General features: G+C 34.0%; 1 protein-coding gene across 5 annotated transcripts in view; it reads right to left on the bottom strand.

Moving 5' to 3' along the window:
* CNTNAP4 (contactin associated protein family member 4) overlaps positions 1-25841 on the bottom strand; it is a 325777-nt gene that overhangs the window by 129744 nt on the left and 170192 nt on the right. For all 5 annotated transcript variants that reach the window (XM_063797455.1, XM_001143566.6, XM_063797456.1 and 2 more), the window contains one exon: positions 4994-5141. In XM_063797455.1, the coding sequence (XP_063653525.1) occupies positions 4994-5141 (148 nt within the window). The remainder of the gene's footprint in view (positions 1-4993; positions 5142-25841) is intronic.

Raw genomic sequence — 25841 nt, 5'->3', positions numbered from 1 at the left:
AACATTTTCTTTTCTTTTTCTTTCTTTCTCCCACCGGTAATTTATTTCTATACATTTCTTCTCTAGATCTGCAAACATGATCACTACTGCTATGGCCAAGATATTGGAAATTTATAGTTTCTCTTTGATCCCATAAAATTTAGCCTCTACTTCTCTCATTACTCAGGAAACAACTTCAAGTTTACTGACATAAAAGTAGAACATGCTTTTTGATATGGATTTTCCATTCACTTGATGTTCCTTCATAACAAGTTACTGCCCTAACTTGTTGGGGTAAACGGCAATTTATGTGTGGTTTTCACAATAGCCATTTTCCTGTAATAATCACACGATAGGCTTGCATCTATGACTTCAGCAAACATGTATTAGGCACAGGGGGAGCCTGGTATAAAAATATTTATTCCACCTAAAAAATAGTACAAAGGAGCTGCTTTTATTATGGCAGAAATGCATTCCCATTTTTCAAGACATGAGTAGTTGTTCAAACATAGCACTTCACACATTTGTTATTAACAGTAGTACAATAAGGAGAATATTTATGATTTACTAACAATAATGATATTTATATAGGTTTTAATTCTACATCTTCAACTCAGGGGGCTTGGAGTTCCAATCTTCCATATATCATAGGCCCTTGAACTCAAGGTGTCAACAACAGGATTAATTATCTCTTGTTTCCTTCCACAATCTATTTATTGTCTCATTTCCCATCTTAGTAAATGACAGCCCCTTCCAGATAGTTGTTCAAATTTGAAGGAAAAAAAAAGGATCAACGGAGGAAAGAAAAAAGGCAAATTTGATAACTCAGTGTTCCCTCACATACAATGACCAAGATATCTTGATTCAATATCCTAAGAATATTTTGAATCTGCTTACCTCCCCCTTTACTTTTGAGATAGAGTCTCACTCTGCTGCCCAGGCTGAAGTACAGTGGCATGATTTTGGCTCACTGCAACCTCTACTTCCTGGGTTCAAGTGATTCTCCTGTCTCAGCCTCCCAAGCAGCCGGGATTACAGGCGTGCGCAGCCACGTCCGGCTAATTTTTGTATTTTAAGTAGAGACAGGGTTTCGCCATGTTGGCCAGGCTGGTCTCAAACTCCTGACCTCAGGTAATCCACCCACATCCACCTTCCAAAGTCCTGGAATTACAGGCATGAGCCACCGTGCCTCACCCTTCCTCCCCCTTTACTGATTGCTGTTCCTCTAGCTTGGGGTTCTACCATCACTTGTCCAAACAAGAGTGAAAGCCTTCTAATGAGTTGCTGCCTCCAGATTTCACCCTCTAACCCACAGCCCTAATTTCAGTCTGAATGACTGTACTCAAATAATCATTCCAGCAATTCTCTTTCCTGTGCTTGACTGGGGTACAGACTTTTCTTATTTGGACCATCCTTTCAGTCTCCCACATGAAAATACCTGCAACTTTGTTTCAAAATCTACTGCTATAAACTTTCTTATACTGACCACAATTTATCAATCACTTTATCCCTCACACCCTATACTCATTCTACAATATTTTACACTTAGTTCATATAATTTTTCCAACATTGCACATGCCTACTTTATTAAGAAAATATTTATGACTTTAGAATATCTCCCTATACCCCATACCTAGTAGAGTTCTTTTTGGCAAGTACCAATAAATGGTTAAAGGCTCAATACATGTATGATTCACATAGTTATCAAGGGCACTGGCTTAGGAAAATGAGACAGCTGATTTTAAATCCTAGATCTAACACGGGTTGTGTAGTTCTGCAGAAGTTACCAATTTCTCTTAAGTTCACCTCCTTCTATGTCAGGAGAGATGAAGCAGTCTACGAGGTGTGCTACACTTGAGTGAATGGCTCAGGCAAAGTGCACCTGAGTCACATTAATTGGGTGCAGATGAGGAGGAACAGACAGGGGAGGATAGCCGGTTGCATGCAATCCTTCAGGCCTTCCTCAAGCTCAGGGGAAACCTACTTTGTTGGGCATGGATGAATGTCCTGTGGCTGTGATTCAGTAAAGAAACCCTACCCACTCCCCAACACCACTTTTCCTTTTAATAGGGATTTCGGGAGAACGGTCTTTTGTGTCTGGGGAAAATCCAATCTGATCTTGGGTCTGTGCTACTTAAGGGAGTTGCAGACAAACTCTTGCAACAGGATACTTGTGATGATAGCAACTACAGCCCTTCCTTCTGAGGGTAGGGAAAGCCAGTAGTCCTAGCTATTTCTTTGCCATGCCACCCAGAGCAAGCTGTATGTCTTATTCAGTAGATAATTCTGCTTGTCTCCTCTGACTCCTGCATGAAATGGCAATATTCATGTGCCTGCTTCCCTACATTACTAGGAACAAATCAGAAGACGCTCATTCTTTACAGTCTCTGACACATATTAACTTTAATAAATGATGGCTATATAATATCACGTTTTAATAAATATATTGCAATGCCAATGCTATGAATAGGTGGAAAATGTGAGCATGATGGTGGTGTAATTGAGGTATAAAAGTCAATTTGATCAAATACATTCCCATAAGTTACTCATGCCCAACCCATTCTTTGGTTATTTTCTGATTATCTACAAGAATGTTTATCCATTAAGTTTATTACTTTTTCTCCTTTAATAATGGTTTAAAGTTACACAACCATCATTTGTCATTAACTCCTGCCACACTATTTCACTATATGTGTTTAAGTTTGAGTTTAAAATCCTGCTGGCTTCCAGTACTACTACTTCAACCATGGGTCAATGTGAAAAGAATATTGACCAAATACATGGACAGTATGCTCACCCCAAAGATAGCAAATGAAGTTGCAATAAAAAGAACATTCCAGAGAGCTGCAGATCAAGACAGGTGAGGGGGAGGTTTGAGTTATCATTAGCCACAGAGCAGCAGATAACTCAAAAGAACCTGTACCTTAGCTATCACCACCATGTGGACATTATACCTGGTGCTTTAGAGCCAGCCAAACAGCATAAACAGTCCCACTAAACTGTTGCTCTTAATGTTAAATGTGTTAATATTGAGTTTATATCCTAGGTTTAATGCATACTAAGGGTGTGGTACTGAACAAATGGCTTAATGTTTCTAAGACCCAGTTTTCTCTCTAATAAATGGGTGGTTTTGAGGATTAAATTATTAGTAGAATGTCTACAAAAAATACACGCACAATAACTGTTAGCTATTTTTATACTGTGATAGACAAGTATTTTGCAAGGTGGATGTTCTGAATAAGTGGAGAATATAACTGTAAACAGGAAGCACTTTGAAATTGGTTTTACTAGTTGTCCATCATGTGGCATGAGCTTTGCTAAGCTCTACGATCCAAAGACAAATAAGACTACTGTCCAAGTTCTAGTTTGCAGGATCATAATTGGGGGTAGGATTTTTTTAATGCGTGATTTTATTCAGGTATACTAATTGTGACGTGAGGAACTAACATGGTGTAGCTAAGCTGGATTGTTGAAGCCACGAAAGCCTGCAATTAAGGTGGACAGAAAGTGAGAGGTTAGTTGGCCACTGACTCATCTCTGTTATTCAACAACTAGAGGAAATGTCAATATAACCTTGCTTTCTGGAGTTTGGCAAACTTGGCTGCAAACCCAGCTCTGCCACTTCCTCTCTGTGTGGCTTGAGCAAGCCAACCTCTCTAAGCTTTAGCTTTCTCATTTTCAAAAGAGGTAAATGGAGTAGTTACCCAGTAATATTTATCGGGGCTATTTTGAGGAATCGTAAACTGCTTAGAATAGTGCATATAATAAGCACTAAGGAAACGGTGCTATTTCTAGAGTTATAGAAAGGAATGCTATTAATGTTACTATTAGTGTTACTGCTATTATTGCTATTAATATTATATTAATACTTTTATTAGTATTATTCTGTAGGCCCTGGAGGAATCAGGTCTGTCAAATATGTTTGATGGTAGAGATGGACAGTGAAAACATCATGAAATACAGGAGAGTACCCACACAAACCACACAATGTGATCTCTCTGTTGGATAGAGTTTAGACAACTTCAACAAGTCACTTGATCTCTTTATCACCTGCTTTTCTTTTATGTAAAGAAAGTGAATCAGAACTTAACTTGGAATCAGAACTTAACTTGGCTTACATCACAAAGTGACAGCGTATGTATGAAAAAAGCTTTAGTAGCTAAAAATAAATGTTTACTCGAGAAAAAAAAAACGATGTCGTGAATTGAGCAGTCCTGGGTTCTCTTCAAGATTATTTCATATGTCAGGCTCTGAGCAAATTACTGAATCTCTTCAAACCTCACACTGTTAGTCTGCTAATTGTAAATCATATTAACTAACCCACTGTTCTATAATAAAAGTGTATCTAACAGGATAATATGGCTTGAGGTGCACTATCAATAACTCTTAGGTCCCTTCCTCACAAAAAATATATATAATAAAATGCTTCATTAAGAGGAGACTAAGTGAAATCTGTGGTTTCTGTCTTTTTTATGTGAAAGTATTTTAAACACATGTTATATTCAGGCAGAAGTCTTTTCTTTTTCTATTAATTTATACTGACAGCATAGCATAATTAAAGGTGAATTGCATAATATTGTTTTTAGGCTAAAGAAAAAAATATTTTTTGGTTTCATAACATGACTGGTTAAACTAAATGGAACACTGTCCCTTTTATTAAACTCAGGATACCTAAATGAAATATCATCAAATATAACTCATGAAGGAAACTTCTAATATTTGAAAGTTACAACCTAGTCAATAATATTCTATTTGAAGAAATACATTCACATGTATCAGTAAATATGTATCTATCCATCTATCAAGTGCTTCCATCTCTGAATTAAAATGTTAAAGTTGAACATGAAAGTCAATATTGGCAGGTACAGGCATGCACAAAAAAGCTTTCCACAAAAATCATTCCTACTTTTTTTACCTCTTTACATAGCTAAAAAGTCCATTTCAGTTTGCAGTTTGGCTTTTAAAACATCTTTTTTGATATCTATGTCAGTGTATTGGATAAACAAACACTTACTGTATGCACATCCGAACACTTCGATTCGCATTCCAATTCTGCCCTTGGGGTTCCATTCCAAAGGGATGAAGCGCAGAAATCTGGCTTTGATAGAAGGCTGGAGTCTATAGTACACAACACTGTCTGCATTTGCATTTCCTGAAAAACCCTGAAAGAAAAGGGAAAGAAGGACATCAATGTATCCGGAGAACATCCATTTCAGCTTGTCACCTATAAAGTCTATGAGCAACATGTGATCTGCATTTTACAATGAATGGTGCTACCTTCTATAAGAAAATCACATTAACAGTTATGTCATGATGTCTCTCCATCCAGAGAAATTACTGTTGCTTCAACTTTTCTTTTTTCTTAAGAGAGTTTAAATTCTACCATCCCATTAAACCAGTTTTCAACCATGATACCTGTAATAAAAATTGCTTCTGTAAAGTGTAGATTAAACGTAAAAATGTGCCATGTCTGTAGCACTTAACATTGTGAATAGCACCAAAAAAATTGAGAAAATATTCTCCAAGGGTTGAAAAACTATCATCCGAGTCAACAAAGAAGTTGCTTACATCATTGATGAATGAATTAAGCTATGACGTGTTTTGGTTCTTTCACTTTCTCATCTTACTCATTAACATAAAGAAAAGTACCACGCAACATTCAAGTTGGAGCTACACTCAGATAACAGGTTGTTAAACCTCAGCAGCGCAATGCCAGATACACACATTCAAATTGTTAAGGGAAATTGGAAGCAATAATAATTTAGAAAGACCTGTAATTAAACTGATGGACTTTAGAATTTGAAAGCTAGAGAAATCTTGGGAATTGATGCTAAGCTAGCACAGTCAAATTGCAGACAAGGAAATTAGAGGTCAGAAAGGAAAGAAAAAAAAAATCCCTCCAGTGTTTGCAACCATTGCAACCATTATATGGTAAGGCCAGGAGCTATGTTTCTTCCATAAAATCAGGATGCATCGACATAATGGGTAGCTTACCTGTAAAACCCACATACTGCAGCACCCAACATCTAAGCAACTTTTGTTTTCTTCCACACAACACACTGTTAAGACTACAGGTGGAGAAGTCAGCATGACGCAGGAGTTGTTCTCAATAATTTACATTTCATTTTTATTTCTCACCTTCCTTGTCATGGTCCTCCTTCTCCTCTCCTCCATCTCTTTCTTTCATAATAAGGGGACGTGCAACTACATTTGCAGCTTCATGATAAGTCCCTTGCCCATGACTGGGTCAACAAATAAGATCAACCTCATGTAGACTGCACAAGGCAAAGATAAATACACTAGAAACACCAATACCCAGGGTATCTGATCATTTGCCTGTTTTTCTTTCTAATTCACAAATATCCCTTTACTATCATTTACCAAAACATTTTCTAATACATTTTTAAAAGATTGGGTGTTTTATAGTTAAATTAATTTGATTCTCCTTGTCAATCAATCCCCTACCTCCTGCCCCTACTCCACCAGTACCCCATACACTAAATGTTCAAGCTCACATAACACAGGCACAGCTGTGATGGCATCTCCAAATTATATCCAAAATCGGGGCATCTCTTTATTTCAATATGACCACTCAGTTCAACAAAGCATCACCTCACCAGAACTTCCCTGACAGCCTCTTCCTGGTCTTTATTATTATTTTGTTCTTTGCCATCACCCCCAATGTCTTCCCCTCTGAGCACACAGTAACACTTGTAGAGGTAAATTAAACTATGCCATCCCCAACACTTTCTTTGCCACTTAGAACAAAATCTAAACTCCTTATTCAAACACAGTCTTTAGCAACCACTTCCATTATGCTCTAACCACACTGGACCTCCTTGAACAAGCCAGGTTCAGTTCTCTCAGGGATTTGCACCAGCAGTCCATTCTGCTCTGAAAGTTCTTTCCCCAGATCTTTGCATGCCCAGCTTCTCTTGTCCTTTTAAGCTTTGACTAAAATATTACCCCCAAGACAGGCCCTTTTTGATCACAGTCTCTAAAGTACCTGTGTACCTCACACCCCCCATAAATATCTTGCTATTTTCTCTGTATTTCTCTTTATTTTAAGAGGGGTTTCTTTTATTTGATCATTATCTGCCTGTTTATCTTATCCTCCTAGAAAACAAACTCTACTAAAGCAGGGAGGTTTATTGTGTTCCATCCATAACACCTAGAACATTGTTCAGCTCAAAGTGGTTCTCAATAAAATATATGTTGAATGTGTATGTTTGAGAAAGACTGAGCTTAAAAACAAAACAAAAGTTCAACGGATGTCTCAATTACAGGGCCTCTCAGAGCATGTCATGTGCTAATGTGCAAATTGTAATGTATCAACCCATGGCAGGGACACTTACCTAGCGCATCTCAAACATATAAGGCCAGAAAACTGCTCCCCTCTGTTTTTGCTGTTGTTGCTGCTGCTGTTTTGCAGAACAGATTTCCAGACTAGTGTTTCCCAGAACATAAATAGGAGAACATTGTTTAATTCCATGGATATCTGGACTCTGATAACCAGAACCCTGAGAAGGTTCCATTCTGTTCCACTGGTCAAAATTTTTTACTGAGGTTTGGTAAGAAAGGTTAGCTCTTTTCTATATTGCACTAACCAAATCTTATTCCCACCCAACCTCTAGAGCACTACAGTCTCAATTTCTATGGCAATCCCAATGATTCGCCTAAAAAATCGATTACTTCAATTTCTTTTAGGATGGCTGATATAGGGCAATGTTTCCCGAACTTAGACTGCACATTAAAACTCTCAGCGCTTATAGCCTGTGCATTGATTTTGTTCTCTCTTTCTCTTTGGGTGTGTGTATGTGTAAGCTTACGTCTTTTGTTTTTGTTTTTGTTTTTTGAGACGGAGTCTCACTCTGTCACCCAGGCTGGAGTGCAGGGGCGCAATCTCAGCTCACTGCAACCTCCACCTCCCGGGCTCAAGCAATTCTCCTGCCTCAGCCTCCCAAGTAGCTGGGATTACGGGCCCCAGACACCATGGCTGGCTAATTTTTTTTCTGCATTTTTACTAGAGATGGGATTTTACCATGTTGGCCAGGCTGGTCTCAAACTCCTGACCTCAAATGATCTGCCCGCCTCGGCCTCTCAAGGTGTTAGGATTACAGGCGTGAACCACCGCACCCAGCCTGTATGCTTATGTCTTTACAAGCTTTCCAAATTAGAGTAATGTGCAGCTTTGGTTGAGGATCTTAGATCTTCTTATACTTTTGATTCTACTTCCTAGGTGCCACTGGCAGACTAACACAATCCCTAATTATAATTTCTTGCAGAGTGAACAGCTGGATGATTAATTAAATTACCCTCCAAAAGATCCCACATTTGTTTCAAAATTAATGTGAGTTCAATGATTTTGGGGTCTTAAGGGACTGGGAGAAAAGATGCACAGTGGCAGAGACAGCCAACAGGTAAATGGAATAAGACATCTGCAGATGACAGCCTTTCACTTTTCACTTGATCAATTTATGAGCTATTTAAATTTTGAAAATGTTAAGAATAAATATAAGATACAGTTTATATTAATAATAAAAATATCATTGTCATATTCAAAACTTTTAGCAATTATCTCTTATGGAGGGTAAGGAAAATTGTGAGGTTGGGGATATGGGACTTACAGCACATTCCAGTCAAATCTAGATTTTTTAATGGGCATGTATTAATTTTATAATAATAAAATAATGGAGACACACATAGGAAGAGTGTATAGCCATACAGAAGGCAAAAGCATTACTTAGTAGCACTCTGGATACTTTAAATAACTTTCTAATGCCAGTGTCACTTGGAAAAATATGCAGTTACTATTTATTATATTTATTAACTGATCAATAAATTTGCAATTTTTGCTCCGCTTGTTGAAATTTTTTCATATATAACCAAGATTCTGCTTTGGATTTTAATATTTAATGGAAATTTTCAGAATGTTTGTGAATGATGCATATGATGCTATATTACTTTATAAATGAAAAGTTCAGTGCATGCTATTGAGTTTCAAATGTATTCCTTTGCCTAGGAAACTTTCCTCAATTTGCTATGAAGAATTGTTACCATAACAATTCACAAAGGAATGCATGGATTTAAATATCTCTTTATCTTTTTAAAAAAATAATAATTTTATTACAGGGACATTTATGTCTTCCTTTAAAGATTCAGAACTTTAGTATATGTCAGGATTACTTGAGGTGTTTTTTTAGAAACGAATCTTGCACCTGTGTACTAAATTTGTGGGGAGGGTCCTGAAATTTGCATTTTGAATGCATGCCAAGCTAATTTTGTGCTTTGGATCTTTGTTTCACTCTTAAAGTACTCCTCTGGTTTGTATATAAATCCTATTCTTTTATGTTCCCTATATTATCTCACAACTTTTCAGAGAGAAAAAATATTTTAGAAGGTCTCACTTCAAAAGTCATAAACTGAGTATCTTATAAACAACAAAAATTTATTTTTCACAGTTCTGGAGGCTGGAAAGTCCAAAATAAAGGCACCAGCAGATTCGGTGTCTGGTGAAGGCCTACTTCATGTTTCATAGAATGCCACTTTCTAGCTGTAGTCTCACATCGTGGAAGGGTGAATGAGCTCCTTTGGGTCTCTTTTATAAGGAAACTAATTACATTTCCATAACAGGACTCTTGACCTAATCAACTCCCAAAAGGCCCCACCTAATACCATCTTGTTGAGGGTTAAGATTTCAATATATGAAGTTTGGGGAGACACAAATATTTGGACCATAACAACTAGTGATTGTGTTCTATGTTACCAATTTAAATGTTTTCAACATGAAAGTTAGGGGCTCAGCATCAGACATAGCAGAAATGTATTAGCTAGCTTTAATATTTGCATCAACTCTGTGAAGTAGTTATTTTTGTACCCACTTTACAACTGAGGAAAATGAAAATTATAGAGGTTATGTGCCTAAAGTCACACAGCTAGAAAGTGGCAGAGCAAGGATTTAATTCCAGGCTTTTCTGACTCCAAAGCCCATAATTTAGCTAAGCCATCAAAAGGCATCACTTCAACAGAACATGAAAGCAAACAACTTACCCTAGAGGAAATTTAATATTTTATCTGAAGCTTTTTTCGTTTTTCCTCATAATTTATATTTAAAACCTTTTACACATTTTAGAATAATGCAACTTAGGTTATTGTTGAACTGGGACTCAGCTCTACCAGCTGACTTTTATAGACAAATAAATTTTCTATTAAACTTTATATCTTCCCAAAATTATTGGAGTCAAATAAAAATAAATGATAAACATTGAATAATCAATAAGACTCTTGCATATAAATAGTAACCTCCTAATAGACACAGAATATATGTTATATCATTAAGTACACAAAATATCTAGAAGTAAAATGAACTTTATATGTCTTATGTGATAAAAACCAAAAAGCCTTCATTGTATTTTTCTTTTCTTTTGGACTTGGTGATTTCCAAACTCAATGAGGTGTTCATAGATGGTTTAGGAATGTATTTTAACCAAGAAAATTTATGGAGTTAATGAATTAAAGTTTCTCACAGGATTTTGAGTATTTCCAAAGTGATTCTAAAGTTTATGAAGAGGCATAATAGCACTAATTTCTTTTTCAAATATTAATTGAGCAACTCATGTATAAAAGCCAAGAAGTATAAAGGCAGATGCCCATATGGCAATTTGTAAGAAGCTCTAAAACGTCACTGTCGTAAATCAGAAACATGGGACCCGTTACACCTAGTTGCACAGCAGACTCTGCAATTATATAGAAATCACTCCAGCTCCATCCAAATAAACAGCAGCACCAGTAGAAGTTCAACAAAGAAACAGGGAAACATGAAAATCCCCTTGTCATTAATAACCTCCCTTGTTGTGAGAATTCTTGTGACCTACATGTGTCCTACACATGACCTATTTTCAAGTACAATTCATTTTGACATAGTCAGCTGACATTCAGATGCTAAATAAATCATAGCAACATGCTGTCAAATAGAAATCACTTTTTAATTTTATGATGTCAGGTATAAATCTTTACTAAATGTGCCTCCCAAAAGGTTATCTAGTCTAGAAAAGTATATAATAAAAGCAAACAGAAATAAGAACTACTGAAAAGTGGAAAATTTGCTAACATAAACCCAGATGAGAGTAACTTTTAAACATATGTTGAACAAGACAACAGGACTGTATCTTACAAAGTTGATTCAGTCTTGATTATGAATGTAAAATTCATTTATTATAATAAAGAAATAGCAATGAGAATCCACTAATCAAATTAGAATGTTAAGTTTGGAGCTGCACGTATAATACATCTCAATTTGCAAAATTAAAGGGAATGGAATTTTATTTAACAAACTCTACCACCTTCCAAAAATACTGAATATTATTAAAATATTTATTTGAAGGAACACAATTATTAATGATAACTTGATGAGACCCCTTGTGCAAATCATTATATTAGAATCTATGGAGATACAAGTTATAAAATATACTGTTTAGTACCTTTTGCATAAAAGGGTTTGAATTCCCAAGACAGATCAAATAGCCAGAAGAGAAAAAGCACATGAAAGATGCAAACTTGGCTGTAATCTGTAACTATTGTTGAAACACAGCAATAAATTGTTTTATGAGAGGTATGTGGACAAGTCATAAAGCTTACATTTATATTAGGATACTATATGTAGGATTTTGTGGAAGACTAAATTTTTATTGAGATGGAAAATAACTATAAAAATTCACATTATGGTACTGCTAGACTGGAAATTCTGAACCCTCCTTTTGGAATAAAAAAAAAAGTTGAAGAGATAAAAATATAATAAAATATTAAATGTCCAAGATCTAGAAGAAGAAAACCCAAAGAGGTGAGCCCAGCATTTGAGGCTTTCTCTTCAGGGATAACTAAAGGATTTCTGAAGAGGAGAAACAGAAGCTGGGTAGTTTTGTTGTTGTTGTTGTTGTTGTTTTTGGTCATGGTTTTATGAGCAGCTTTCACGGGGTTAGGGACAAAATTTTAGTTCTAGAGCCCTCAAAGAAGAGAATATTTTACAGGCTTCCGTAGGCTTTTTGTAAGAATTTAGAGGATCTACTTTTTAGGATAAAGGGAAAGCCAGAGATGGGACAGCCCCGCACGGAGATTAAAGGTAAACTTCCCATCTTTCCAATCTGTGGGGAATTATAGTGAGGATGTCAGAGAGGTTCAGTGCTTCTGGTTGCCTGTAAAAGTGAATGAAATTACACTTTGCAAAAAGATAGCCTTCTAGGCCTAAAATTGTCTATTCATTTTTTTCTTATGTAGTGTCCTACGTACAATAAAAAATGATAAAATAGCAGCAAAAACTGTTCTTAAAGGGAAATTAATATTTATCTCCTATAGAATATACATTATTCTAATATATATTCTACAGAATATACATTATTCTAATATATATTCTACAGGATATACATTATTCTAATATATATTCTACAGAATATACATATTATTCTGTTAGACTATATTAGAATATTTATACACACACACACAGTACCCATCTCAGAGTGAAACATTGCTCTACACTGCACCACAAGAAAAAAGACAAACAAACTAGAAATCAATCACTTTTCTTAGACTCATCAGAGAACTGAGCTTTCATGGTGCTATAGAACAAATTGCACCCTCTCAAAATTCATATGTTGAAGCCCTAACCCACAATGTGACTGTATTTGGAAATGAGGTCTTTGGGAGGTATTCAAATTTTGATAAGGTCATGAGGTGGGGCCTTCATGAGGAAATTAGTGCCCTTATAAGAATACGAAGAGAGCTCAGACTTCTTTTTCTTCACCAGGTGCAGACACAGCAGAGAGATAGCCATCTGCAAACCACAAATAGGACCCTAACCAAGAAGTGAATTGGGTAGCACCTTGTTCTCGGACTTTTCAACCTCAAGAACTATAAGTAATAAATGTCTGTTGTTTAAGTCACCCAGTCTATGGTATTGGTTATAGCAGCACAAGCTAGTACACGTGACACACCACCATGCTGAAATCTAGAGGGACGGGACCATCCAAAGAGTCAGAGCTGAGATCCATCCACCTGGAACAAAAGCCACTGGCACCAGAAACTGACAGGAAAACTTCTCTGATAATTTTGGTGAATCTCTGGAAACTGAGTGTAGACTAGCATGAGAGTGAGAAGTTCCTGACCACAGTCTTAGAGGGCTCCACATTTCTGTGGGCTTTACCTCCAAGAACCCATCCATGCATTCTATGAAGATTAGAAAAAGACTCCCTTCTGGCTCTGTCAGGAAGTGGGAAAGGGAATGACTGTGAAGTATGCTCAGGGTTTTCTTCATAACAAAGGGCTATTCTCCTGAAGAAAAGACTTTGCCAGAACCTCTCCCAACTGGGGGGCAGTACTTCTCCCATTCCAGCCTCCGTACCTTTCCTGTCTTACCTAAGGAAAAAAAAGCAACAGGAGTCAGAGCGTCACAGAAATAGATTGGAAACCTAGTAGCCAGGAAAGAAAGTAGCTGGCAGGAGGGAAAAAAGCTATACCACCAGAGATATGCTTGTGAAGGTCACAGTTCTGAGACAACAACCCACTGAAACACTTAAATTGAGTTGGAATATTACAGAACATTGCTCCTCTTACACATCGAACCACCACACAACAGGAGTCCAGTGCAATAATACTGGATAACAGTTGAAAGACTTAAAAAACAAAGACCGCCTCTGAAGAGAATTTAAGTCAAAAGGAGGAATAGAAACAAGTGCATTAGATGAACCGGAAGCATCTGGTACCTACAGTACCTATAGCAAACCTAAACTGTAACCCATTTCTTAGCCAGAGTAATGTAAATCTTCATACTAACAACCTATTTGTCTTAGTTTCTATTGTCATCAGATATAGCACATTTTGGTTTCAACAAAATATTACAAGGAATGGCAAAAAGTAAGAAAAAAAACCCCCACACTCTGCAAAGACAAAACAATTATCAGAACAAGACTCAAATATGCCACAGATGTTGAAAATCAGACAAGGGCTTAAAACAACTATGATTAATATGCTAAGGGGTCTAATGGAAAAAGCTCAAAACATGCAAAAACATATGGGTAATGTAATCGAGAGATGAAAACTCTGCAAAAGAATCAAAGAGAAATGCTACAAATTAAAAATGCTGGAACAGAAGTGAAGAATGCCTTTGATGGGCCCAACAACAGATTCAATACAACCAACAAAAGATCAGAAGATTGTGCACATGTACCCTAGAACTTAAAGTATAATAAAAAATATATATATAAAAGAAAAGAAGATACAAATTTCTCAAGCTGTAATAGAAAAAGAAAAAAAAAGCTGTAATAGAAAAAGAAAAAGAAAAAAACCTGTAATAGAAAAAGAAAAAAGAAAAGCGTAAGATAGTATCAAGAATTGTGGGCAATTATAAACATTGTAACATATGCGTAAGTGGAATACCAGAAGGAAAAGATAATAGATCAAAGAAATACTTGAAGTAATAATGGCCAATAACTTTTCAATATTAATGACTGACACTGAACTGTAGATCCAGGAAACTCAGAGAATAAACATGAAGATTAAAAACCAAAATAAAAACTATTCTGAGTCATATCAGATGCAAATTACAGTAAACCAAAGACAAAAATAAAATTTTGGAAGAAGCAGAGGGCATCGAAAGGTAGCTATATTACTGATAGAGAAAGAAAGATAAAACTGACATTGGACTTTTCATCAGAAAACAAGCAAGCAAGCAAAGAAAGGAGTAAAATATGTAAAGCATTGAAAGAAGTAAAAATAAAACTACAACTCTATATCCAGAGAAATTATCCTTCCAAAGTGAAGGAGAAATAAAGACTCTCAGGCAAACAAAAACTGAGGGAATGCATTGAGAGCATTCCTTCCCTATAAGAAATGTTTGAAGAAGTTATTCAGACAAAAGGAAAGTTACATAGCTCAGAAATCTGGATCTACATTGAGAAAGGAAGATCATTAAAGAAGAAATAAAAGAAGTAAGATCATTTATTTTTCTTATTCTTAGTTAATGAAATCATTAGTTAAAAGATAAACATTTAAAATAATAATCATGTATTGGGTGCTTATAGCACATGGATAAATTAAATGAATTTAATTTTTATTGCAAATTAATATTACATTCACCTAAATTACAAATGAATGTTGTCAGGTACGTAAGGGAGAAGTTAGGAATACTCTGTTATAAGGGACGTGCACTATATAATAAGTAGAATAGTATTATTAATATTTGAAAATAGACTTTGGTTTAGTTTAAGGCAGCCACTGACAATTTTTAAAGTATAATTGATACAGTAAAACAGGAGACAAAATAGAATCATAAAAAAATTTTCAATTAAAATCAGATAAGGAACTTAAAATGGGGCAAAAAATTAAAAACAACTGCAACAAATAGAAAACAGTTAAAAGCATGATAGATATTAATTCAAATATATCAATAATCACTTGAAAAGTGAGCAATCTAAACATACCAATTAAAGAGATTGTCAGAGTATATAGAAAGAGTAGGCCCAGCTATGTTGTCTACAAGAAATCCACATTAAATATAGACTAATGTACATTAAAAGTAAACGGATGAAGAAAGATATATCACACGTTACCACTAATAAAAAATAAAAGCTGAAGGAGCTACATTAATTTCAGACAAAGAAACCTGCAGAACAAGGAAGATTATTCGGGATAGCAAGAAACATTTCCTAAAGACAAAGTGATCAATTTTCCAAGATGGTGAAATAATCCTAACTGTGTAGACAACTAACAATAGAGTTGTTAGATGAGGCAAATACTGATAGAATGGCAAGTTAAAAACAGAGAAGTCCATTATTATAGTTGGAATAATTGATGTATCAAGGAAGCAGGAAAACAGTAAGAATATAGAAGACCTGAACATCACTATTATTCAACTAGATTTAATTAACATTTTGAGAACATTTCACCCAACAACAGCAGACACACTCATCTTAAGCTCACATGGAACATTCACCATGTATTATGGGTCATAAAACATACTCATGCAAATTTATAAAAATAGAAATCATACAATGTAGGCTCTCAGGTCATAAAGGAATTAAACTATAAATCAATAACAGAAAAATAACCAGAAAGTTCCTAAACATCTGAAAAAAATTCAAGTTAAAAATAGAAGTTTCATGTGAAATTATCTAGAATGTTTAAATCTGTATGAAAATGAAAATATAACATCAAAATATGCAGGATAGAGCAAAAGCCGTGTTCGAGGAAAATTTGTAGCATTAAATGCATATATTAGAAAACAAAGATCTAAATAAATAATGCAAGTTTTCACCCTAGGTTATTAGAGAATTTAGAATTGAAGCCTAAAGAATGCAGAAGGAAAGAAATTTTAAAAATTAGAGCACAAAGAATAAAATTAGAAACAGGAAAACATTCGAGAAAATCAACAAACTAAAATGTGGTTCTTTCAAAAGTTTGCTAAGATTGATAAACCTCTAGTTTGCTATCTATGGGGGAAAAAAGGGAAAGAAAAGACGCAAATTATCAATATCACAAATGAAAGCAAAGTCACCAATATTGAGCCCGTGGATATCAGAAGAAGAAAGGCAGAAGATAAATGAGTTAAGGATAGAAGTTAAGACATTAGGGGGAAAAATACAGCAAATTAAAGCCAAAAATTAAGAAATATTTTAGAAAAGAATGAATAATTGACAAAAATAAGGCAGAGTTAAAAAAAAACAAACAGTATATCTATACAATGGGAAATTACTCAATAAAAGACATAAACTGATGATGTACTCAACAACATAAAAGAATTAAAAAAATATTTTGTAGAATGAAAAATGCCACATATAAAAGTGAACACAAGATGATTTCGTTTATATAAAATTCTAGAATAGTAAAAATACTCTACAGTGACAGAAAGCTGATTATTTCCAGGGTCAGGGTGTGATGAGCATTGTCTACAAAGGAGCATGAAGGAACTGTTGGGTGATGGATACATTCTGATTCCTCTTTGTGGGGTTAATTAAACAGGTGTTTACATTTATCAGAACTCATCAATTTCTGCACTTTATTTGGGTGCATTTTATGGCAACTAAATACTTTCTCAATAAAAATGATTTTAAAGGTAATAAATAGTATTGTACTATAAAACATGTATTAATTCAACGTATTATTAGACTTTGAATTCTAATTCAAATAATAAATTCTAAAAAGATATTTTTACACTACAAGCAGAAGTCAAATAGCCTATGATTATTTTATGATATTGCAGAACTTATAAATTATGTTAGATATGCTCATTTTAAGTTCTATTTAAAAACAAACTCCTTATTGACTATAAATATATTTTGTAGAATCTTTGAAGAAGGTCATGCAATATTAAATATGTTTTAAAATAATCTAAGCAGGGAAGTAGTAAGAAGATGTACAAATGAGGAAACAGAGGTCATATGTATCAAATAGCATTCAGTATAATTCTATATTTCACCTGTGTGTGTTTAGAAAACATACTTCATAAATACATTTGTGTTATAAATCTGAAAGAATATACACAAAATTTGGGGGAATTGTGTTTATCCCGAATTTTGGAAATTCAGACTATTGTAATTATTTTTCATTTTGACTTCTGTATATTCTTCTTTCTACGAGAGGTATTATTCCTCATGATTAAAATACATACGAATAATTACCAAAATTAGGGGAAAAAAACATAAGTTGGTTTTTGAAAAGAACGTTTAAGTTAACAAAACCCTAGTTAGGATTGATCCGGGAAAGAAAAAAATAGGAGACATGAATAAACAATATCAGTAATGCAAAAGAGCATTTTACGATGATCCTATACACATTAGAGTGATAATGATATTTCGAATTATGCCACTAATTTTACAAATTTAAATGAAATAAATTCCAAACCAATCGCCACTTACCAAAACAGATGAGAACAGGAAAACCTGAACTGCCCACATCTGTTAGATTACATGCATAATTGTAAACATATTCACACAGAAAATTGCAGGCCTCGATGTCTTTCCTAGTGAATTCTTCTAAACATTTAAGGACAAAATCACACCAGTATTAAACAAGTACCTTCAAAGAGCAGAAAAACAGAGAATGCTTCCCAGCTTGTTTTGTGAGGCCAGCATAACCCTGATATTAAAATCTGACAAGGAACTTGCAAGAAGGAAAATAAAAGTCAATCTTACTCACGAATGCCAATCCAAAACTCCTTAAAAATAGTTTTAAAATGATTCTACAATAGAAAAAATAGAAAAAATAACAAATCATATCTCAATCGAGTTAATTCCAGGAATGCAAGAATTGCTTCTTTAAAAGTCATTCAATGTAATTTATCACATTAAATAACATATGGTTTTCTCACCAAATACAGAAAAAGCATTTCATAAAATGTAATATTCACACAGGATTAAAATTCTTAGCCCAGCAGGCAATGTCTAACTCTGCAAAGAGTATCTGTAAAAATCATACAGCAAGTATCATACATTATAGGAAATGCTGAGAGCTGCTTTGTGTTTGACAATGTGACAAGTATGTTCTGTATAGACCCTTTCATTAAATATGTAATGAACTTCTAGTTAGTGTAATAAGGCAAGAAAAATATTTAACAGGTAGTAGGATTGGAAAGGAAGAAATAAAACTGCCTTTATTTATAGATGTATGAGTGCAAATGTAGGAAATTTGAAAAATCTATATAGTTTAGCAAGTCTATTAGATAAAAGTCTATATATAAAAATGAATTAAACATTTATACAAAAGCAACAGAAAGTGAAATTTTGGATGACATTTACATTAGTATCAAACTATATTATTTAACTGTAAAAAACTAATAAAATATATTTAATGCCTTTACATGAAAATTATAAAATATTGAGAAAAATTTTAAAGGTTTATAGTAGAAAATACACATTGAAAAGATGTCAATACTCCTAAATTAATATATAGGTTCTACCAAATTCAAACCAATGTTTGTGTGTGTGCACAAATTACAAGATAGTTAAAAATTTTATGTGGAAATGTAACAAAATGGAAATCACCAAGATACTCCTCAAGAAAAACAAAGTTGGAGGGTTTTTTTTTTTTTTACTGGATATTAAGTCTTATAATGTTATAGAAAATAAGAGAATATCATATTGGCAGGTTCTTCAAACAGATCATTGGAACAGAACAGAGAATCCAGAAACAGATTCAGCATGTATGAAGAGTGGATTATTAACAATGTTTGCCATGCAGAGCAGTGGGGAGAAAAATAATTCTTTTAAATACATGGTGCTGTATAAATTGGCTATCCACATTGGAAAACAATTTAAAAAGAAAAATCTAAAAATCGAAAAAGTTGAGTTCATGGACATAGAGAGTAGACAGATGGTTACTAGAGGCTGAGAAGTGTAGTGGGGGGCTTGCAGGGAGGTGGGGATGGTTAACGGGTACAAACAAACAGAAAGAATGACTAAGACCTATTATTTGATAGCACAGCAGGGTGACTATAGTCAATAATAACTGTACATTTTAAAGTAACTTAAAAAGTATACTCGGATTGTTTGTAACTCTAAGGATAAACAATTGAGGGAATGGATATCCCCATCCATGATGTGCTTAGTTCACACTGCATGCCTGTATCAAAACATTTCATGTACCCATAACAAATTAAAAAGAAAGAAATTTTTAAAGAAAGATTGATCACTACCTCAAACCGTATGCAGAAGTGAATTCCAGGAAGACTGTAGACATAAATGTGAAAGGCAAAACAGTAATGTTATAGGAAGATAACATAGCTGAATATTTTCATGATTTTAAGGAGTTCAATGATTTTCTTAACCATGAAAGGAAACTGATGTCAGAATACATTAAGAACTTTGTTCATCTAAAAATGTTATAATAGAAAGAAACCACAGAATGGTAGAACCTATTTTTCAGTATATTAGTATCCAGAATACATAGCAAACTACAAAGCAATGAGAGAAAAAAAGAGAAAAAAATATTTAAATGCCTAACAAATCTACGAAATAGTTGCTAATCTTATTAGACATTGGACAATGCCAATTAGAACCAAAGTGTGAGAGTTATGCACACCAACTAGAATGGCTAAAAATGAGGGTAACAATAAAAATCTAAAACAAAAGAAAATTAATACCAAGTGTTTTCAAGAATGTGGAACAAATGGAATTTTAATACACTGCTGTTGAGAATATAAATTGGTATAATTTCCATTAAAATTAGTTTGCATTTTCTACTAAAATTAAATATATACATTTTTTATGAGTTGGCAATTCCACTCTGAAGAATGATGTACCCAGCGCAAAATCAGGCAGTTTTCCAGCTAGCTAAAGACATGTACGTAGGTGAATATTTTTGAAGCATTATTCATAATTGCCCCAAAGTATAATTCACATGTCCAATTATAGAATGGATTTTTAAATACTGGTATATTTTTAAATTATATTTTTAATTGTATTGTTTATACTTTTATTTATTTTCATTACTGTAGGACATTTCATTATATAAAAATAAATCAGTTATACCTATGTAGACACAACATGGGTGTTTTTCATAAGCATGATGTTAACCCAAGGAGCCAGATATTTAAAAGTTCATATAGTATGATTCCTTCTGTATATAATTCAAAATAAGCAAAACTAATCTATGGCAATAGAATTCATGATCATGATTATTTGGTGGGAAGAGGGAGGTAAGAGTCAACAGTAAGGGCATCAAAGTTACAATAATATGATTGGCATACGTAATATTTACATAGCATTTTCACTTTTTGATAGTCCAATGAGTTGTATATACATTTATGCTTTTTATCTTTTTCTGAATGTGTATTGTCTTTCATTATAAAAAGTTACATGAAAATAAGCATGCTAACTATGAAAAAGAAATAGGTCCTTGGCACTTTAAAAAATAGTTCAGCAAAGACAATCAAGATTTAAATTTTGCACGTATTTATCCAAAAGCAAAAATAGAAGATTTTTTTAAGAATACCTCATTAAAATTATATTTTTCACTTTTGTGCTTTTTTAAGGATCATTAAGAACACTATGAGAAATACCTTTCAACTTCATATTTTAGATATCACATAATTTATCATGCATTATACCATAAAGAGCTCAATTAGCATCTCTCATTTTACCATTAATATTACTAAGAATAATGGCATTCTTATGACCATTACCATCAAAATCACTATTGTTCAGTGCTGAAAGAAAACTACTGAATTCCCCACTAGAGACATTATAAAATTTAAAGTAAATTATTCCTCATTTACCTGTATATTCTATTGTTTTTATACAGTCATTCTAATATATTGATTAGCCTTCAGTCTACTTCAAAATGTCATTTATTTATTAAATTGCTAATTGTTTTCCCAAATGGAAACTTAAATATGTGCTTTAGAAAGAGACTCGCAATCAACCAACATTTCTAAGCAGATTAAAATAAATATCCAGGTTATTATATTTAATTTGAAAAATTAGAATGTTTAAAAAGTTTGGATAGAGTTGAATCAGCCCTTACTGTTTCTTAGAGTTCAGAACTGATGACCCTCATTACGGCCTCTGAAGCCATATATTATTTAATGTATATTAATAATGATATTAGTGTATGTATGGATGTACATCAATGTAAACTTCATATTGTAATGTATATTGGGATGTACATTAGACACTATATATCTTATTTAGCTGAGTACCACTGTATCTTTATGTAGATCTTAACCTATGCTTTCATAGAAGCTAGACACTGGGAGAAACTCGGTAACCTCTGAGACATGCCCAATTGTAATATTAAGATTTAGTGAAGACAAAAATTAATTATCTCTACAGTATTATTTTTTAAGTTGCCACCAACTTTAAATTTTACCAAATGTTTTTAGGACACACAGAGAAATGTACGATGGTGTGTTATTTTGGGTTGTCTGACCTTCAGATTCTGTACAATTTAGTCACATAATTAAAGTTTCATTATACAGAAAGTCAAAAGAGAGAGTATTTTATTTAGTAATAATGTAATCAGGGCTTAACCTATTCTTCACAAAGACAAACTCATCTGTCATTTGGGAGCAGAGGGTGAATAAATGCATGCAGCGGACACTGTTTTAGACTGGTGTAAACTGTTTATTTCAATCAATAATAACACCTGCCCACTTGCATTACCTTTTGAAACACTGCCAGATGTAACAAAACTACAAAAAAAACCAGTAAATGGCTCACGTACCCATGGGTATCTTGATATAGATAAATGAAACAAGAACAGAGAAAGTTTGAAGGCTTTAATACATGTTCTCCATTTTTAATGTTAGGATGTCTGAAATTTGGGAAATATTTCTTCTACTCAACACAGATGACAAAATCTCATTTATTTCATGTTCACAAAAAATCTTCTTAATCTTTGTAGACAACATTTTTTCAAACATCAACAATCATTATTCCAGCAACAAGTGAAATATTAATACTCCCTTCAAGCCCTTTCCATAAAGAGAAATTAAGTATGCTCATCCAAACTTTTGTACTGGAGACCTTAGTATGACCTGGAAAAAAAAATAAACAAGACAATCCTGGCTCTTAAAAGATGGGGATCCATCACTTAACAGCTGGAAAATCTTGAATCAGATTCCTAAACCTCAGTTTCTTTATCTATGAATTGGAGATAAGAATACTTACTTCCAAAGTCTGATATCCAAATTAAGTAAGATGAAGAGATTAACATCTGCCTCCTTCATAACAAGCCTCAATAACATGCAGTTGTGACTGTTGTGTTGTATAGTGATTAAGTCTTCACAGATGGCACAGTGTTACAGACAGTTTATTAGTCTCTGAATCTCATTACTTGAGTTTAACATCCAAGTCACCCCACTAGAGAGTAAAAGGAGAAATAGCAACGCCTCTCTATATACTTTGATCAAAGTGACAATTCCATTTGGGAAATAAAGCCAAATAATTATTTAAACGTAGTAGACAATATTTTTAACCTCAAGATGAAAGATACCAATAGAATACTTCCTAAGAAAGTTACTTCAACAAAAATAGTTTTAATTTCTTTACTGTAGAGTTTTATTTTCTTTTTAACTAGTTTGCCTTTGCATATAATTTTTGGAAATTATACTTCACCCAGTGTAATTATAGCACCATGCAGCAACCAGAAGTTCCTAAATATCCATATTGTTTCTATTTCAATGCAGTTTAGATTGGTTGATCAACATTTTCAAATTATTTTAAAGGTGCATACATAACTTTTATAGATATTTGTAGGCATCCTCTGAAGTCACTTTAGAAAACATATTGCATGTTATTTTAATGATGCTGTATAAGTACTTTAAACTCTGCTTATTTTAATTTTAAGAAACTACATTATTCATAATATATAGAATAACCGTAAGTGTTTCTGTAAGGAACCAGATAAAACGCCTCGCTACTCCCTAAAGATTAAAAAAATTAAAATAAATGTATCTGAGGGGGAATTCTTTAGTATTCCAATGACACAGTATTAGGGCTTATTTTACACTTAAATGATATTTATCTTAATGCCACATGTAGTGTAAAGCCTATTGTGCCATACATTCAAATTTTCCTTTGAATTCTTCCAGGACAGTCACGAAATCTTAGGCCACAAATGTACAGTAATGAAAAAATGAATAACAGACACAATGACTCATTGTGGCTTTGTTCCCGCAGGTTTGAAAACCATGGCTCTGTAAGAATAGGAATAAGCATCTTCTCTGAATATATGTACCTTCAGCAATTCCTCAGGGACTCAAATCTTGATTGAGTGGCAGATAGTGGATGAGGTAAAACTACACAGAGAACATGTTCAGAGAATGGACTCTGAAATCAATAGTCCTTACTAAGAAATTCTCTTTTGTATCATACTGAGGTCTTTGGAAAGTTCTTGTCTTAAAAAAAATAGTAATAATAAAATGCTGTTTTCCAGTTAACTATTGAAAATTTGAAAAACAACTGATTACTTGATGGTGCAAATAAATTATTGTTCATTTCTTTAGATTCTATTTTAAGAAAATAGAATCTTAACTTTCAGGAATTTGCACACAAATATTTAAGGATATAAAGCTAGGAAGTTTTAAATTTGCTTCAAAATAATACAGAGCAAGGGCAACGTATGAAAGAGTTGCACGGGGGAGAAATGGCCATGGGGTTGATGCTTGGGACCTCGGAATGGGTACAAGAGGGTTGGTTTTGCTACTCTGTTTACTTGTGTGTATCTAGTGAATGTGGGTGGTGGTTAATTGTTAATTAATAGATTCACAACTGTTAATTGTTAATAGATTAACAACTGTTAATTGTTAAGCAATAGCTTAATTAAATTAGTTCTATGTAAGAAGCTTAGTAATTTACAAGCTAATATATTCCTTTATAACATTTCTTTACTTATCATAGGTACAGACACCTCAGAGGTACTGTGGATTCGGTTCCAGACTACCACAATAAAGTGAATATTTTGCAATAAATTTCATCACATCAAGTTTTTTGTTTCCTAGTGCATATAAATAGTATCTTTATATTTTAGTAAGTGTATAATAGCTATATGCCTTAAAAATGTATATGCCTTAATCTTAAAATACTTGATTGCTAAAAAAAATACTAATCATAATCTCAGTCTTCAGTAAATTTTAATCTTTTTCCTGGTAGAGGTTCTTGCCTCGATATTGATCGCTGCTGACTGATCAGGGTGGTGGTTGCTGAAGGTTGGGGTGACTGTGGAGTGAATTTTTAAAAATAACAATGAAGTTTGCCACATTAATTCTTCCTTTCATGAAAGACTTCTCTGTAGCATGTGATGCCATTTGATATTTCACCCATAGCCAAACTTGAAAATTAAAGTCAGTCCTCTCAAACCCTGCCACTGCTTTATCAACTAAGTTCATGTAATATTCTAAATCCTTTGTTGTCATTTCAACTATGTTCATAGCATCTTCACCAGGAGTAGATTCCATCTCAAGAAACCACTTTCTTCTCTCATTCGTAAGAAGCAACTCCTCATCCATTAATGTTTTATTATAAGATTGCAGCAATTCAGTCACATCTTTAGGCTCCAATTCAAATTCTAGTTCTCTTGCTATTTTCACCACATGTGCAGTTCCTTCCTCCACTGAAGTCTTGAACCCCTCAAAGTCATCCCTAAGGGTTGGAATCAGCTTCTTCCAAATGCCCATTAATGCTGATATTTTTACCTTCTCTCATGAGTTACAAATGTTCTTAATAGCATCTAGGATGGCGACTGCTTTCCAGAAGGTTTTAAATTTACTTTGCCCAGATTAATTGGAGGAATCAGTATCAATAAGAGCTATAGCCTTACAAAATCTATTTCTTCAAAAACAAGGGCTAGACACAGTGGCTCTTGCCTGTAATCCCAGCACTTTGGGAGGCCAAGGCAGGCAGACTATTTGAGCCCGGTAGGCTTCAATAGTTGGTTTCAAATATTCAGTAAACCATGTTGCAAACAGATGTGCTGTCATCTGCCTGTGCTTTACAGAGAAGAATTTAGCATAATTCTTACGTGTCCTAGGATTTTCAGAATGGTAAATGAGCACTGTCTTCAACTTAAAGTCACCAACTGCATTAGTCTCTGACAAGAGAGTCAGCCTGTCCTTTGAAGTCACACACTGACTTCTCCTCTCTAGCTATGAAAGTTCTAGATGGCATCTTCCAATAGAAGGCTGTTTCATCTATGTTGAAAATCTGTTGTTTAGTGTAGCCACCTTCACCTATGATCTTAGCTACATCTTCTGGATAACTTACTGCAGCTTCATCCTAAGGATTTGCTGCTTCACCTTGTACTTCTATGTTATGGAGACAGCCTCTTTTCTTGAACCTCATGAACCAACCTCTGCTACCTTCCAGCTTTCTGCTACAGCT

This window comes from Pan troglodytes, chromosome 18, assembly GCF_028858775.2.
Source record: "Pan troglodytes isolate AG18354 chromosome 18, NHGRI_mPanTro3-v2.0_pri, whole genome shotgun sequence".
Taxonomy (NCBI): domain Eukaryota; kingdom Metazoa; phylum Chordata; class Mammalia; order Primates; family Hominidae; genus Pan; species Pan troglodytes.
Note: the sequence above shows the minus strand (reverse complement) of the source record. Positions and strands in the feature narration are given on the sequence as shown.